A 14,798-nucleotide genomic window follows, 5' to 3' on the forward strand; every position below is an offset into this window, starting at 1 on the left:
TTATGAATCCCAAAAAAGCAGCATATAGCATATAACAGAGACATAGACATTGCATTTGTCATTCCATAAGATAGCACATCACAAACAACTGTAGTAATAAAATGCATTGTATTTTCTTTCTAACAGATGACGCATCACAAACATTTGTAGTTATAAAACACATTGCATTTCTAATTCCAACAGAAGGCACATCACAAACACTTGGAGTAATAGAATGAATTACATATTTCTTTCCAAAAGATGGTGCATCACAAACATTTGTAGTAATAAAATACATTGCATTTGTCATTCCAACAGATGGCACATGACAAACATTAGCCATGCTTTTATGAATCCCATACCAAATAGCAAATAACAGAGACATCTGCATTACATTTTTCTTTCCAACAGATGGCATATCATAAATATTTGTAGTAATAAAATGCATTGCATTTGTCATTCCGACAGATGGCACATCACAATTGTAGTAATTAAATGCATTGCATGTTACTTTACAACAGATGGTGCATCACAAACATTTGTAGTAATAAAATTCATTGCATTTGTCATTCCAACAGATGGTGTATTACAAACAGGAAGGCAGTGTGGTGCAGTGGTTAAGGTTTTCGACTTCAAACATTGAGGCTGTGGGTTCAAATCCTGACACTGACACTGTGTGATGCTGAGCAAGTCACTTTACCTGCCTGTGCTCCAATTGGAAAAACAAAAGAAATGTAACTAATTGTATTTCAAATGTGGTAAGTTTCTTTGGATAAATAAATTGGCTAAATAAATGTAAACAAATTTGCAGTAATTAAATGCATTGCATTTGTTACTCCAACAGATGGGGCATCACAAACATTAGCACTGCTTTTACAAATCCCAGACAAAATAGTATATAACAGAGACAAATGCATTGCATTCTTCTTTCCAAAAGATGTCACTTCACAAACATTTGTAATAATAAAATGCTTTGCTCTTTTCATTCCAACAGATGGTGCATCAGAAACATTAACACTACTTTAATGAATCCCATACCAAATGGCATATAACAGAGACATATCAACTGGCTGGACACACTGCACTGCAGACATGAACGTCGAATACATCCAACACAGAATAACTGCCAGATGGACAGAAATCAACTTATCCAACTTAATAAAAGGACAAGTGTCTGTCTGTCTATCTGTGTGTCCATCCAGTTTTTATGTCATCAAATTTCTCTCCCTCTACCCGCAGAAATCACCCTACAGCACATCGTTTAACAATAGTGTGATCCCACAGCGGAGTGACCAGGTTCATTTGACTTTGGCCTCAAGTACACCAATAGCAGTGCTGCGCTGTATGGGCTCAAACTACCCACAAGCCATTGCAAGCATGTGAGCTACCATGAAATGTTCAAATTGCCTTTATTTTCTGAGTTATCAAATCAAAAGGCTACCTGCTATGAACGCCCAGGAAGCACAAAACACTGCCCTTGTGTCCCAGTTCTGCTATGAGACCCGGAGAGTCCGTCCAGTGACACTGATGAGGCGGGCAGGAGGTCATAAAGAAAGGACAGCTACAGGTGTGTGAGACGTGGTGGTGCTGTGGTGCGAGGATAGGATGGAGGTTAGTGGGTAGTTTTCAGTATTCTAAAAAATGATATGAACTATTATCACGATTGCAGGATATGAAGAAATGATCAATGGAAGGACATGCAACAGTCTGTGACGGCTGTGCAGACCTCATGTCTTATGTGTTGCAGAGTTATAACTGGCCAGGGACCCAGCAGTGCACACCACACAGCAGAAGTCCTAGGAATGACTTCAGTTATTTGTTATTAAAGGTGAGACTGGCCCTGTAGGAAGGGGGAATGTTAGATCAACTAAAGATTCTAAGTGAGGCTTATGTTCAGGGTTCCACGACACGGGTGACAAGGGCTGAGGAGGAGAAAGAAAGAGAAACCCCAGGTAGATGGAGGCCATGCAGGAAAGTCTTCTACCCATTTAGCTTACTCTGCACCTCCACAGTCCAGAGATCTTCATCTGTTTTTCTGTTGTCACCTCCAACAATTCCCAAGACAGCACATGTTGTGGAAAAAATAGGTGATGGGGAAGTGTGGTCTTAGCCCAAAACTGGCACAAGACAACTCTCTTGACCAACGTCTACATGACTGCATTGAAAAGAGCAGGAGGCAGTCATTTTCCTTACTATTGTGGCCTAGTAATAATGCCCCCCAACCCTTGTGAGGTGGTGGGCTGGTCTGTATCAAGTCACTCCAGGACTGAATGACAGTCCCATTCCACCCCTGGGCACAGCTGCGTATCATCGGCATAGCACTGGCATGAGAAACCCAGCGAGGTGAGGAGCAGAGGAGAAGACCCAAACCCTAACCCAGCGTTTCTCAACCTTTAAGTATCTGCGACCCAAGTTTTCATAACAGTTATAATCGCGCCCCCCTAACGTTTTTTTGAAACTTTAATAAAATTTATTCCTATATTTTTTGCTGCCGATACACTGCTACAAGTTTAAAATTTTCCTACGAATAGTGAAATTACGCCACATATGGCAACATTTGCGCCCCCTTTTTTGTTACCTAGGGGGGCACACCCCACAGTTTGAGATCTGCTAACCCATGAAGAATACTTGACATGCCTCCTCTTGTAGGACACATAGTAGGGTCTGCCCGAATGTCAGGATCCAAACCATCCGAGAGCAGTGCCAGTGATGCCAAGGTCAGAGAGGGTGGCAAGAAGGATCAAGAAGGAGGAGGAGGAGGACATGTAGTTCATAATCAGCCCGAATATGTCAACTACACATGGAGTATTTGGGCTTCTGTGCAGAAATTCCATACAAATTCCGATTGGTCGGAAATGGGGTTTTTTGCCTGCTTGGCACCCCAAGCATCCAAGCTTTGTCCTGCACCCCCATTTGGCCCTCTGCACTGTTAAGACACTCGATTTCAAATGTAAGAAAAAGAAAGGACAAGTAAAAAGAGTCAGGCAAGCCATGCCCGTTGTCACACACTTGTGATTTGGAGGAAGCTGAGTGGACCAAGTGGAGGTAATTACCTGCCAGGCCAGTGGGTGGTAGGGGGGCACTAAATCTACTTCTGTTATCTCTGCAGGCCAAATAGGAGAAAACCTACCTGATTTAACAGCAACGATGCCACCTCCGGTTCCGGCGCCCAGAATGATATCACGTCTGGTTCCTGCGCCCAGAATGATGTCACTTCCAGTATCCAGTGTCAAGAATGACGTCACTTCCGGCACCCAGAATGACGTCACTTCCAATTCCGGCGCCCAGAATGACGTCACTTCCAGTTCTGGTGCCCAGAATGACGTTACTTCCAGTTTCCGGTGTCAAGAATGACATCACATCCAATTCCGGCGCCAAGAATGATGTCACTTCCGGTTCTGGCCTTTTGATGTCATCACTTCCGCTTTTGGCATTGAAAACCACAGACATATCTAGATTGACGCCGCATTCACTGTGTTGCTCAGCCGACACGATACGTCAGCGCGTACGCCATATTGCGAGTGGCAAAAGTGCCATTTAAAACTAATACAGGTAGACGTGGAAGCCGGGTTTTCAGATGAAAAAACAATAACGTTTAAAACAGTATCGTTTACATACAACAGATTTTGGCGAATCATTTACATGTAATTATTTATATCCATTTATACACTAATAATGACAATTGTTAAATAATATTAATTATTATTATTATTAAATAATTCCTCCTATATAAGTAACATTTCTCAGACTGCCTTCTTCCATCTCTGAAACATTTCAAGACTTTGTCCTGTTCTCACACAACACAGTACTGAATTATCGGTTAATGCCTGAGTCACCTCACGTATAGATTACTGTAATGCTATTCTATCTGGCATCCCACAACATCGCTTACAACGTCTTCAAAATTCTGCTGCCAGGATAATAACCTGCTGTTCTAAATCCACTGAACATATCACAGCGATTCTCTCTCAACTTCACTGGCTCCCTGTTAACGACCGATTACAATACTAAATACCGCTCTTAACATTTAAAGCTCTCCACAGCCTCACTGATCTCCTCCAGACTTACACTCCTCTCACTCACTCAGATCCTCATCCTCAGCTTGACTTTCTGTACCGCACATCAGACTCAGTTCTATGGGAGCTCGAGTGTCTCTCATTGTGCTCCTCAACTCTGGAATTCTCTTCCCTCTCATATCCGTCAGCTCGATTCAATAACACAGTTTAAAGCTACCCTCAAAACGTATCTTTTCAAACTGGCATACCAATTGTGAATTTTGCACTGTTACTGCCAGTTATCTTTGTTTGTCTTTCTTTAACAGTGAAATGATCCACTCAATGACAAAAATTAACAATTTTATTGTATATAAATTGGCTTAATAATTTCTGAAAACATTTCACTCATTCCTCTCTCAATCTCTCTCACACACACACACACACAATGTGGTTACCTATATATATACAGGATAGGATCTAAAATCCATGACACAGAACTGTCTTATAGCTTTTTCCGTGTGTTGCCACTCTGTAATTTGAGAGTATTCAGTCTGGCAATATGGCGCAGCCTTAGTTTGTGGAAGACGGACACAACTAAAGACATGAGCATAAAATGATGGTTGTCAATTTCAAACTGTGTTTCCTTGATGTGCTTTACCATCTGTACCAATCTCAGCCCGAACAAACTGATTGATCCAAGATACCCTGACAGCTTGCCCTCATGTCGACTGTCTGATAACCTACTTTGGCACATGACAAACATTAGCCATGCTTTTATGAATCCCATACCAAATAGCAAATAACAGAGACATACTTTGACCACCTTGACTGGACCCTCAGAAGGAATCATCAGACCTCCTTTGTTTTTTAATGTGAGCATTAAGTGGTAGCTTTGATCATATGATGCCGGTACAGCATCTGTTACCAAACTAGCACGGCACACATCACAGGACAGCTTTCTCGAAATCCCATCTAAGGGCTACCTGACCTCCCACTGCTTCCTTAGGTGGATTTCTTTGGGAAACCTTCAAAGTTTGAGAAATGTTAACAGCTAACAACAATCTACGTAGTTAGTGACTAAATACGTTTAGCCAAAACGTTATTTGGAGGCTCACTTGAGAACATAAATGCATAGCTTTGCTATCTTAGCCTGGCGTAGCTAAAGTTAAGATTATAAAACGGGATTTTCTAATGGCCAAATATCCATCCATCCATTTTTTAACCCGCTGAATCTGAAAACAGGGTCACGGGGGTCTGCTGGAGCCAATCCCAGCCAACACAGGGCACAAGGCAGGAACCAATCCCAGGCAGGGTGCCAACCCACCGCAGGGCACACACAAACACCAAGCACACACTAGGGCCAATTTAGAATCGCCAATCCACCTAACCAGCATGTCTTTGGACTGTGGGAGGAAACCCACGCAGACACGGGGAGAACATGCAAACTCCACACAGGGAGGACCCGGGAAGCGAACTCAGGTCTCCTAACTGCGAGGCAGCAGCGCTACCACTCCGCCACCAATGGCCAAATATAACCAAAACAATTGTTCAGCTTTACCTATGAAATGTAATCCCTGTGATCTGGTTTGGAGCGTCCAGCGGTTTGTACAATCCCAAGCAGCACATGCGTGAGGCATCTTTATCCATTACTTCACTCCACAGCAGTGCCACTCGCAATATGGTGGCGACGTTGACGTACGATGCTGCTGGTCATGAGGCGTCTAGTAATTCTGTGTCTATGTTGAAAACCGCCACCATCTCACCACTGAAATCAGTTCAGTTTTGGAAGTCACCAGAGCACTACCTGCTTCATTTATTACCCTTTTTGCACCCAGGGACAATATAAGGGTGGCTGTCCCGAACCTTCTTTGTGTGTTGAAGCTGATTCTTTTACATGTGGAAAGCAAAAAGACTTTCAAAAAGCAGCGACAAAATACGTCACTCCAGGCAAGAGGTCAAAGCTGAACTGCCTAAGATGGCTGAACTGTGAGGCACTTCTGGCAGGAAGGGGGCGGGTCCAGGGGGTAGGACACCGGAAGTGATGTCAGAGGAAGAACCTTCTGGTCTGCAGAGGGAGGAAAAAGAGAAGGCATCAGTACACAGCGCCATCCCCTGGTTTGGCAGGTAATTACCATCCGCTGAGGCCATTAAGGAGTCTCCCAAACACACACATGTGACACGTGAAGGTGCTGCTCCGTCACTCCAGTGAGCCGCTAGTTTCAGGGTGGTGGCAGTTGACGGAATGTTAGCCAGCTTAGTGGAAGTTGGACAAGTTTAGATTTCGAAACAGCCCTGCAAGTGCGGTGTGAGATTCTTCTTCGTGCTTTCGTTTCTTTTTCTGGTGTCAACTTGAAGCCGTCTCTCCCATTGCCTGTTAATGTGACGATTCATGAAACAGCAATGACACCACTAGGCAGGCCCCTCCCACTGCCCTCCACCCCATTGGTCCTTCAGTTGTGGTCCTCACGTACACTCTGTGATGTACATAACAGAGGGGGGGGGGGGGGTTCTGGTTAGACCCTCCTATGGCGACACCGTTGGGAGTTGGAAGCGCAGCACGCGGCCTTGTGGGGCACCAGAATTCAGAGTCGGGGCGGATGAGGCGATACTTTGATTTGTATCCCCATCTACACAGCCTGCCACACTCCTGCTCCCTCTATTCGTCTCGGTCTACGCCTCATCAGACCCCCCCCATCTCATCCGTCACACCCAGTAAGTGTTTTCTAAGCCCCCACCGTAACCATCTCCTCAGATCCTGCTGATCCAGATGTGAAGTGAATGTCAACGGATTACGTCAGACCTCAAAGACGAGCTGCAGGTCAGGGCCGATGGCTGCTTGGATTCCTTCCCATTGTTTGAGGATCTGGAAATTCCTGCCCAGGGATTGTGTGGGGGGTTTACGTTTCTACCGCTGGCATTTCAGGTGTTGACCCTCTTTGTGTTTCCTCGACGGCGTTCTGCTTGACTTGTTAGGTGTGTCAGTGTGGATGAGGATTTAAGAGCGAGCCGAACACCTGGACCGTCTAACAGAGCGAGGCTAAACTGACAAACTTATAAGACGTTTGAGATGATCACAAAATGACCGAGTGGCACGGTGATACAAAGGGCTGGCGCTGATCTGCTTTCCTGTTCAAATCTCAGCCTGGATACTGCATACCTGTGTGGAGGCTGCATGTCCGTCCCATGTCTTTGTTTGGCAGGTCCTGTTGCACGTTCGTTTTAACCTCAAAGGGGAAACAACTTACAGTCGGCATCAGAAACAGATCTGCGTTTACAATGGTCAGCGTTTGAGAGATAAAAACACCGAGATAAGAATCATCTGCTCAAGTGACTGCTGCCATCAGGCCCAGCCGAGTCCTCCTGCACATTCCAGCGCCATTAAGGAAATTAACTCGGCTTGCAGGGCTTTGTGTTTTCAGGTGATACTCCTCAGTTAATGGCCACTTTGAGATTTAGAGGGCCCATTATCAGCGTAAGCCGCAGCAACATTCGGAAGAAAAAGCACAAAAGGATCACAAAAGCCATCAGGAGCTGTCATTTAGCTGGCAAACGCAGACTGTGGTCTGGCACCACTGCAGCCTGAAGAGACAAGGATGGAGCGAGCAGAGACATGTATGGCACTGACCCGCCAAGACCCCAAAAACACACACCAGCGGTGACTGAGTCACTGGCTGACATTACACAGTGTGTGTGAAAGGGAACGCTAGCAGAGTCAATACACAGGTCTTTAGGATAGATAGATAGATAGATAGATAGATAGATAGATAGATAGATAGATAGATAGATAGATAGATAGATAGATAGATAGTTAGATAGATAGATAGATAGACGTTGAAGGCACTATATTAGATAGATAGATAGATAGATAGATAGATAGATAGATAGATAGGATAGATAGATAGATAGATAGATAGATAATAGATAGATAGATGTGAAAGGCACTATATAAGATAGATAGATAGATAGATAGATAGATAGATAGATAGATAGATAGATAGATAGATAGATAGATAGATAGATAGATAGATAGATAGATAGATAGATAGATGTGAAAGGCACTATATTAGATAGATAGATAGATAGATAGATAGATAGATAGATAGATAGATAAATAGATAGTAGATAGATAGATAGATGTGAAAGGCACTATATAAGATAGATAGATAGATAGATAGATAGATAGATAGATAGATAGATAGACAGATAGATAGATAGATAGATAGATAGATAGATAGATAGATAGATGTGAAAGGCACTATATAAGATAGATAGATAGATAGATAGATAGATAGATAGATAGATAGATAGATAGATAGATAGATAGATAGATGTGAAAGGCACTATATAAGATAGATAGATAGATAGATAGATAGATAGATAGATAGATAGATAGATAGATAGATAGATAGATAGATAGATAGATGTGAAAGACACTATATAAGATAGATAGATAGATAGATAGATAGATAGATAGATAGATAGATAGATAGATAGATAGATAGATAGATAGATAGATAGATAGATAGATTGTGAAAGGCACTATATAAGATAAGATAGATAGATAGATAGATAGATAGATAGATAGATAGATAGATAGATAGATAGATAGATAGATAGATAGATGATCAAACAACCAATCATCAAGTCGGACAGCATTGGCGTGGCAATCATTGCATTGTGAGCACGTGCAACATCCTTAAGCAGCAGAGCTCGACAGAAGGCACGGTTTCGATAGATCACTGACTATAAGAAAGCACCCCTGCAGACCAATGCGGGAGGACAGAGGTTGGCCATTAGGAGTGAAATAGTCCCATTCGGAGACCAAGAGGCAATTCCAGATTGACGACCAGTATCAGTAAATTAAGATTACACTTCTGACAATATATGGGTTTGGGGAAGGATTCCCAATCTTTTCCTTTGTGTTTTTGTGCTTTTCTTACAGTGGCGTAGTTGGCAGGATACCTCAAGATATGTCTGAAGGTGCAGTGGGGAGAAATACACACTCAGCTCGCAGTCAGTGCCCATACAACGAGACCAGATGTGGGCATCGTCACAGGTAGAAATACACACTCGTCTCGCCGAGTCGGAGGCGTGGGCTTCAGCGTCTGTGGCCATACAATGAGACCGAATGTGGGCACCGTGACAGGTATTGTTACCAGTATCGGTAAGTGATGCCATCCTAAGGTGGACCCATTCGATGACCAAGAAGCAAGTGCAGATTGATGACCAGTATCAGTCATTTAAGGTTTCTCTTATGGACGCTCTACGGGGTGGATCCCCAAATATGCCCCTTTGCACTTTCTGCTTTCTTACAGGGGGGCAGTAGATTCATTTGTGTGTGTGACGTTCAAAGTCGGAACCTCCAGGGGTTAGAGATGGAGCTCAAAATCCAGCCGATGTTCTGTTTTTTGGATGTGGGCCCAGAATGAAGACCTCGGCAGCTCCACAGGACAGTGTCACAAGTGTTGCACATGGTGAGGTGACAGCTTAGGGGCTCGGGTTAAGATGATAACCCCCTGAACCAGGGGTTGGCACTGCCATCTAATGTCTTCCCTCTTCCTCCCTCTGCAGAACAGAAGCCTAACCGCCACTCAGGTGCTGATGTCACTTCCGTTGTCCGCCCTCCTGGACCCTCCCCTTCTGGCCCAAGACCCGTATAATCAAGAGATGGCCACCAGCCTACTTCAGTTCTGTCTTGAACCCGAGTCTGAAAAGACGTCTCCGTATTTAGATTTCGTGCTGGCAGATAATAAATGGGGCTCACCCCAGGGTGGTGCGCCCCAACTCTTTAGTCAGCCAATTGGATTGCAGATTTGTCGTCACATGGTTTACTTAGCTTGAGTCAGGTAACTCCTCCTCCCAACCCTCATCTTAACCACAGTGTAAGCAGGTGTAATAGGAAGAGACCACCTTGTCAATGGAGTGGAGCTCTGGAGGTCCGCAGCTGGTTATTTAAGCACATCTTTGGAGCCAGGACCCCCGGCCATAAACCAAACCTGCTGAAATGCAATTCAACTTTAATTTAGAAACATCACAAATAGAGAGAATGTTTGATTTTACAGGAAGTTACAATGCAAATCAAAAAACACACGGAAATGCGTGTGGACTCAGGAGCCTCCATCAGACGAGAAGGAACTGAGAAGGTCTGCAGGAATGGATGAAGATCACTATGGAGATTCAAGTTTTAGTCCAACAAACCTTCGGATGTACGAGGGGCCGTACTGAAAGCTTTCTCCAAAACCTATTAACCCAAACATGATGCTTTTGGACCACCACCACCATGGGGGACATCAGGTCTGCATTTCTAGGCGTTGCAGAACCACAGCTATGAAGCAGAAGCCAAAGTGGTCAGCGAGTTTGTGACCAAAGAAGGGTGGGCTGCTGCCGACATCCACAGAAAGGCTCAGACTGGTCTATGGTGAGGCGACCATTGATGAGAGGAACGTGCAAAGGTGGGTGACAAGGTTTAAAGAAGGAAATACCAACGTGGAAGACAAACCGCGTCGTGGAGAGCCAACAAGAGCAGTCAACGAGGAAAGACCTAAAGGAGATGTGGTGGCCGACATGATTCACACAGACGGACCTTGGCTGTGGTCCACAGTGCTCTCGGGCAGATTAGCCACAACCTTTGGATACAGGAGAGAGTGTGTGAAACATCAATAAGGAAAGACCACGGAAACATCTGAATGCAATGCCAGGTACATCATGATAATGCAGGACCCCCCACACTTCTTTGGCCAAATCACAGATTTAGTGGTACATTCGTCTTCTGACACCCCTCAGACTTTCACTTGTTCGGTCAGATGAAGGAAAGCCCCTCAAGGATGGAGCTTTGATGGTGCAAATGGAATGGAAGAAGCATATGGTATCAGATGCCAGACCAGGGATCACCCAAAATGAGTTTTTCCAAAGTGGATCTGACAAGTGGGTCCAAAGGTGGCACCGATGGATCACCACTGGCGGAGACTACTTTAAATGGCACCATGTTGTAGACTAGCGTGTTTTTGAGAAACGACCCAATCTTGCCCTTCTTTAGTGTCTTTGAGTCCATGATGACCATCAGATCAAGGAGGGGAGGGGTCCCTCTTGGGGAATCGTCACAGATAGTAATACCCGGGGGGGGGATGCACGCCCCTTGGAGAATCTCTGCCTAAAGTCATTCCAGCATAGGGTGTTAGGGTCCCACTTGGAGGGTCCCACCGATAGTAATACCCTGGGTGGGTGCTGCACCTCAGAGAATCTCTGCCTAAATTGATTCCAGGGGAGGGTCATGCTTGGAGAATCCTGGTGGAGCAATGCCCGTGGCCTCTCATCATGAGACACCCTCGCAAAACAATAGCGACCCCTTAACATCGGGGGGCACAGTTGGAAACTTGTGAAGGGTAAATATTAGGTATTAAGTTTTGTCTTCAAGCAGAGAGCCAGAGCCACCTAGAATAAGTGACACCAAGTAGTGTGGTGGACAGTAGCACTTCAGGGACCTTCAAAACTCGAGTTGATGTTATTTATGAAGAATGAAGTGGGCAGGAACTGGCGAGCTGTGGTGGTCTGTGTGGCCTCCTCTCACCCAGATTGTTGTAATTGAATACGATGGAGAGTCACGGCTCCGTGTGACCCAAAAAGTGGCAACTCGTGACCACCCATCGTATAGGAGAATGCACTCTGGACAAAGAGTTACGCTGGACAGGTGTGAACTTCACAGGTAAGTTCATGGAAGGAATTGTTATGGAAAAGCTTGAGCAACACGTGGCGAGAACAGGAGTGTTAGTGAACAGTCCGCATGGGGTCAGATGAGAGGGGGAACGTTTTCTTCTTGTGAGATTTTGGGTTATAAAAAAATAAATTGTATTGTACTAACGATCTGGAATTCAATGAGGAAGCAACAAAAGGATACGATCAAACTGGAGCTGATGATATGATGGACTTTCAGAAAGCATTTGAGGAGGTGCCACATTAGAGGGTGGGCATCAAACTAACAGAAGTCAGAATTCAGGGTGTGGTGTGTAGATGGGGGCAGAATTGTCTCAGACACAGGAAGCAGAAGGTGAGGAACCTCATCAGAATTGGGTGAAGTTAAGAGAGGTGTTCAGCAGGGGGCAGTGCGGGGGCTACAGCTATTGTTAATATCTATGAATGATTTGGATAGGAATATAAATAACAAGCTGGTTAAGTCTGCAGATGATGCCAAGTGAGGTGGACTGGCAGATCATTGAGAATCCATTGAATCATCACAAAGGGACTTGGACAGCAGACAGGCTTGGGCAGACTTGTGGCAGAAGAAATTTAATGTTAGTAAAGGTAAAGAAATACATGTAAGAATTAGAAATGTGAGGCTCGAATACACAATGGGAGGTCTGAAGATCGAGAGTCCACCTTATAAGAAGGATTTAGAAGTCGTAGTGGACTCAACACGATCAACTGCCAGTCAGTGTCCAGAAGCCACTAAGGAGGCTAACAGAATCTTAGGTTATATAGTGCCTTGAGGTGGGGAATACAAGTCTAAGGAGGTTCTGCTCAAGCTTTATAACACACTGGTGAGGCCTCATCTGGAGTACTGAGTGCAGTTTGGGTCTCTGGGTCACAAAAAGGACATAACAGCACAAGAGAAAGTCCATAGAAGAACGATTCGGGTGATTCAGGGCTACAGGGGATGAGTAATGAGGAAAGATTAAAAGAGTTGAGCCTTTACAGCTTAAGCAAAAGAAGATCAAGATGCGACCTGACAAGTTATATAGCGCCCTGACGTGTGGAGTTCAAGTCCAAGGAGGTTCTGCTGAAGCTTTATATCACACTGGTGAGGACTCATCTGGAGTACTGGGTGCAGTTTTGGTCTCCGTTGAGAAGAACCTGGGAGTCATAGTGGACTGGTCACTGTCTATGCATAGGCAGAGGAGAGAAGTAATCAAAACATCTAATAGGGTATTAGGTTATATAGCACCTTGATGTGTGGAGTACAACTGAAGGAGTTTATATTTAAGTAAATGTATATGTATTACATGTAGGAGGTAAAAATGTTAAGTTGGACTACACAATGACAGGTCTGAAAATTTGAAAGTCCAACTTATAAGGACTTAGGAGTCATAGTGGACTATAAACTGCCAGACGGTGTTCAGAAGCCATTAAGAAGGCTAACAGAAGGTCAGGTTATATAGCACCTTGATTTGTGGAGTTCAAGTCCAAGGAGGTTCTGCTCAAGCTTTATAACACACTGGTGAGGCCTCATCTGGAGTACTGGGTGCAGTTTTGGTCTCAGGGCTACAAAAAGGACATAACAGCACAAGAGAAACTCCAGAGAAGAGCAACTCGGCTGATTCAGAGATACAAGGGATGAGTTAGGAGGAAAGATTGAAGGAGCTGAGCCTTTAAAGAGATGAAGAGGAGACCTGACTGAAGTGTGAAAAATGATGAAGGGAATTAGTCCAGTGGATTGAGGTGGTGACGTTAAAATGAGGTGAAGAACAAGGGGACATAGCAAGAAACTTGTTAAGGGGAAATTTCACACAAGCAATAGGAAGTTCTTCTTCACACAGAGAGCCACAGACACATGGAATAAGTGACCAAGTAGTGTGGTGGGCAGTAGGACTGCAGGGACCCTCAAAACTCAACTTGATGTTTATTTCAGAAGAATGAAGCGGACAGGCCTGGTGGGTTACGTTGGGCTGAATGGTCTGTCCTCGTGTCCAGATTGTCCTAATGTTCTTTTAGAGGAGCTATGGCCTGACAGTATGACCCTCGTCTGCTCTGAAGGTGTTTGGTTGCGTCAATCAAATTCCAAAACAAAATTCACTGGATTGCAAATTAAACTTGTGAAAAGCCTAGCTGGCTGCATCTGCCTAAATTTGTATTTATTACAGCGTGTCATCGAGCAGACTTTGAGATGGTGGAGGGGGGTCTGTGCTCTCCAGGTAAGGTGGGTACATCATCTGTGTGCTGGGGAAGTAGTAAGAGGAGAGCTGTGGTTGAACCGGGACGTTTGAGACAAAGCCGGTCCTCGCGGCGGCCTGAAAGAAAAGAAAACAAACAAAGTTAGACAAGGTCAGCCTTTACAATCAGGTGCATTTGGGGGACTCAGTTAACCTTTGAACTCGGCCTTATGACCCCCCCAGTGGGACCAAACAATAATGCAAAATTTAAAAAAATAAAATAAACCTGCCTAGAATGACTGATTTCCTCTTTGCTATAATTAACATTCATTGTTTTGCCTTTCAGATGCCACATTGAAGAGCCCGACACCACATTGCAATGTTTCTTTTTCTCCCCTGAAAGATGAATGTCCTGATTGGAGTTCAATTCGATGGACAGACTCTTATTGACACATGCAATGCATTTTATTATTAAAGATGTTTGTGATGCGCCATCTGTTGGAATGATACATGAAATGTATTTTATGATTAAAGATGTTTGTGATGCGCCATCTGTAGGAATGACACATGCAATGCATTTTATGATTAAAGATGTTTGTGATGCGCCATCTGTTGGAATGACACATGCAATGCGTTTTATTATTAAAGATGTATGTGATGCGCCATCTGTAGGAATGACACATGCAATGCGTTTTATTATTAAAGATGTATGTGATGCGCCATCTGTAGGAATGACACATGCAATGTGTTTTATTATTAAAGATGTATGTGATGCGCCATCTGTAGGAATAACACATGCAATGCATTTTATTATTAAAGATGTTTGTGATGCGCCATTTTTTGGAATGACACATGCAATGCATTTTATGATTAAAGATGTTTGTGATGCTCTATTTGTTGGAATGACACATGCAATGCATTTTATGATTAAAGATGTTTGTGATGCGCCATTTGTTGGAAT

General features: G+C 44.0%; 1 protein-coding gene across 1 annotated transcript in view; it reads right to left on the minus strand.

Moving 5' to 3' along the window:
• Positions 1-10,051: 10,051 nt before the first annotated feature.
• The window catches only part of LOC114654488 (coiled-coil domain-containing protein 17-like), a 56,055-nt gene continuing 51,308 nt past the window's right edge, over positions 10,052-14,798 (minus strand). Inside the window, exon 13 of the mRNA XM_028805066.2 lies at positions 10,052-13,975. Within this exon, the coding sequence (XP_028660899.1) occupies positions 13,823-13,975 (153 nt within the window). The 3' untranslated portion in view covers positions 10,052-13,822. The remainder of the gene's footprint in view (positions 13,976-14,798) is intronic.

Source organism: Erpetoichthys calabaricus, chromosome 7 (genome assembly GCF_900747795.2).
Source record: "Erpetoichthys calabaricus chromosome 7, fErpCal1.3, whole genome shotgun sequence".
Classification (NCBI taxonomy): domain Eukaryota; kingdom Metazoa; phylum Chordata; class Cladistia; order Polypteriformes; family Polypteridae; genus Erpetoichthys; species Erpetoichthys calabaricus.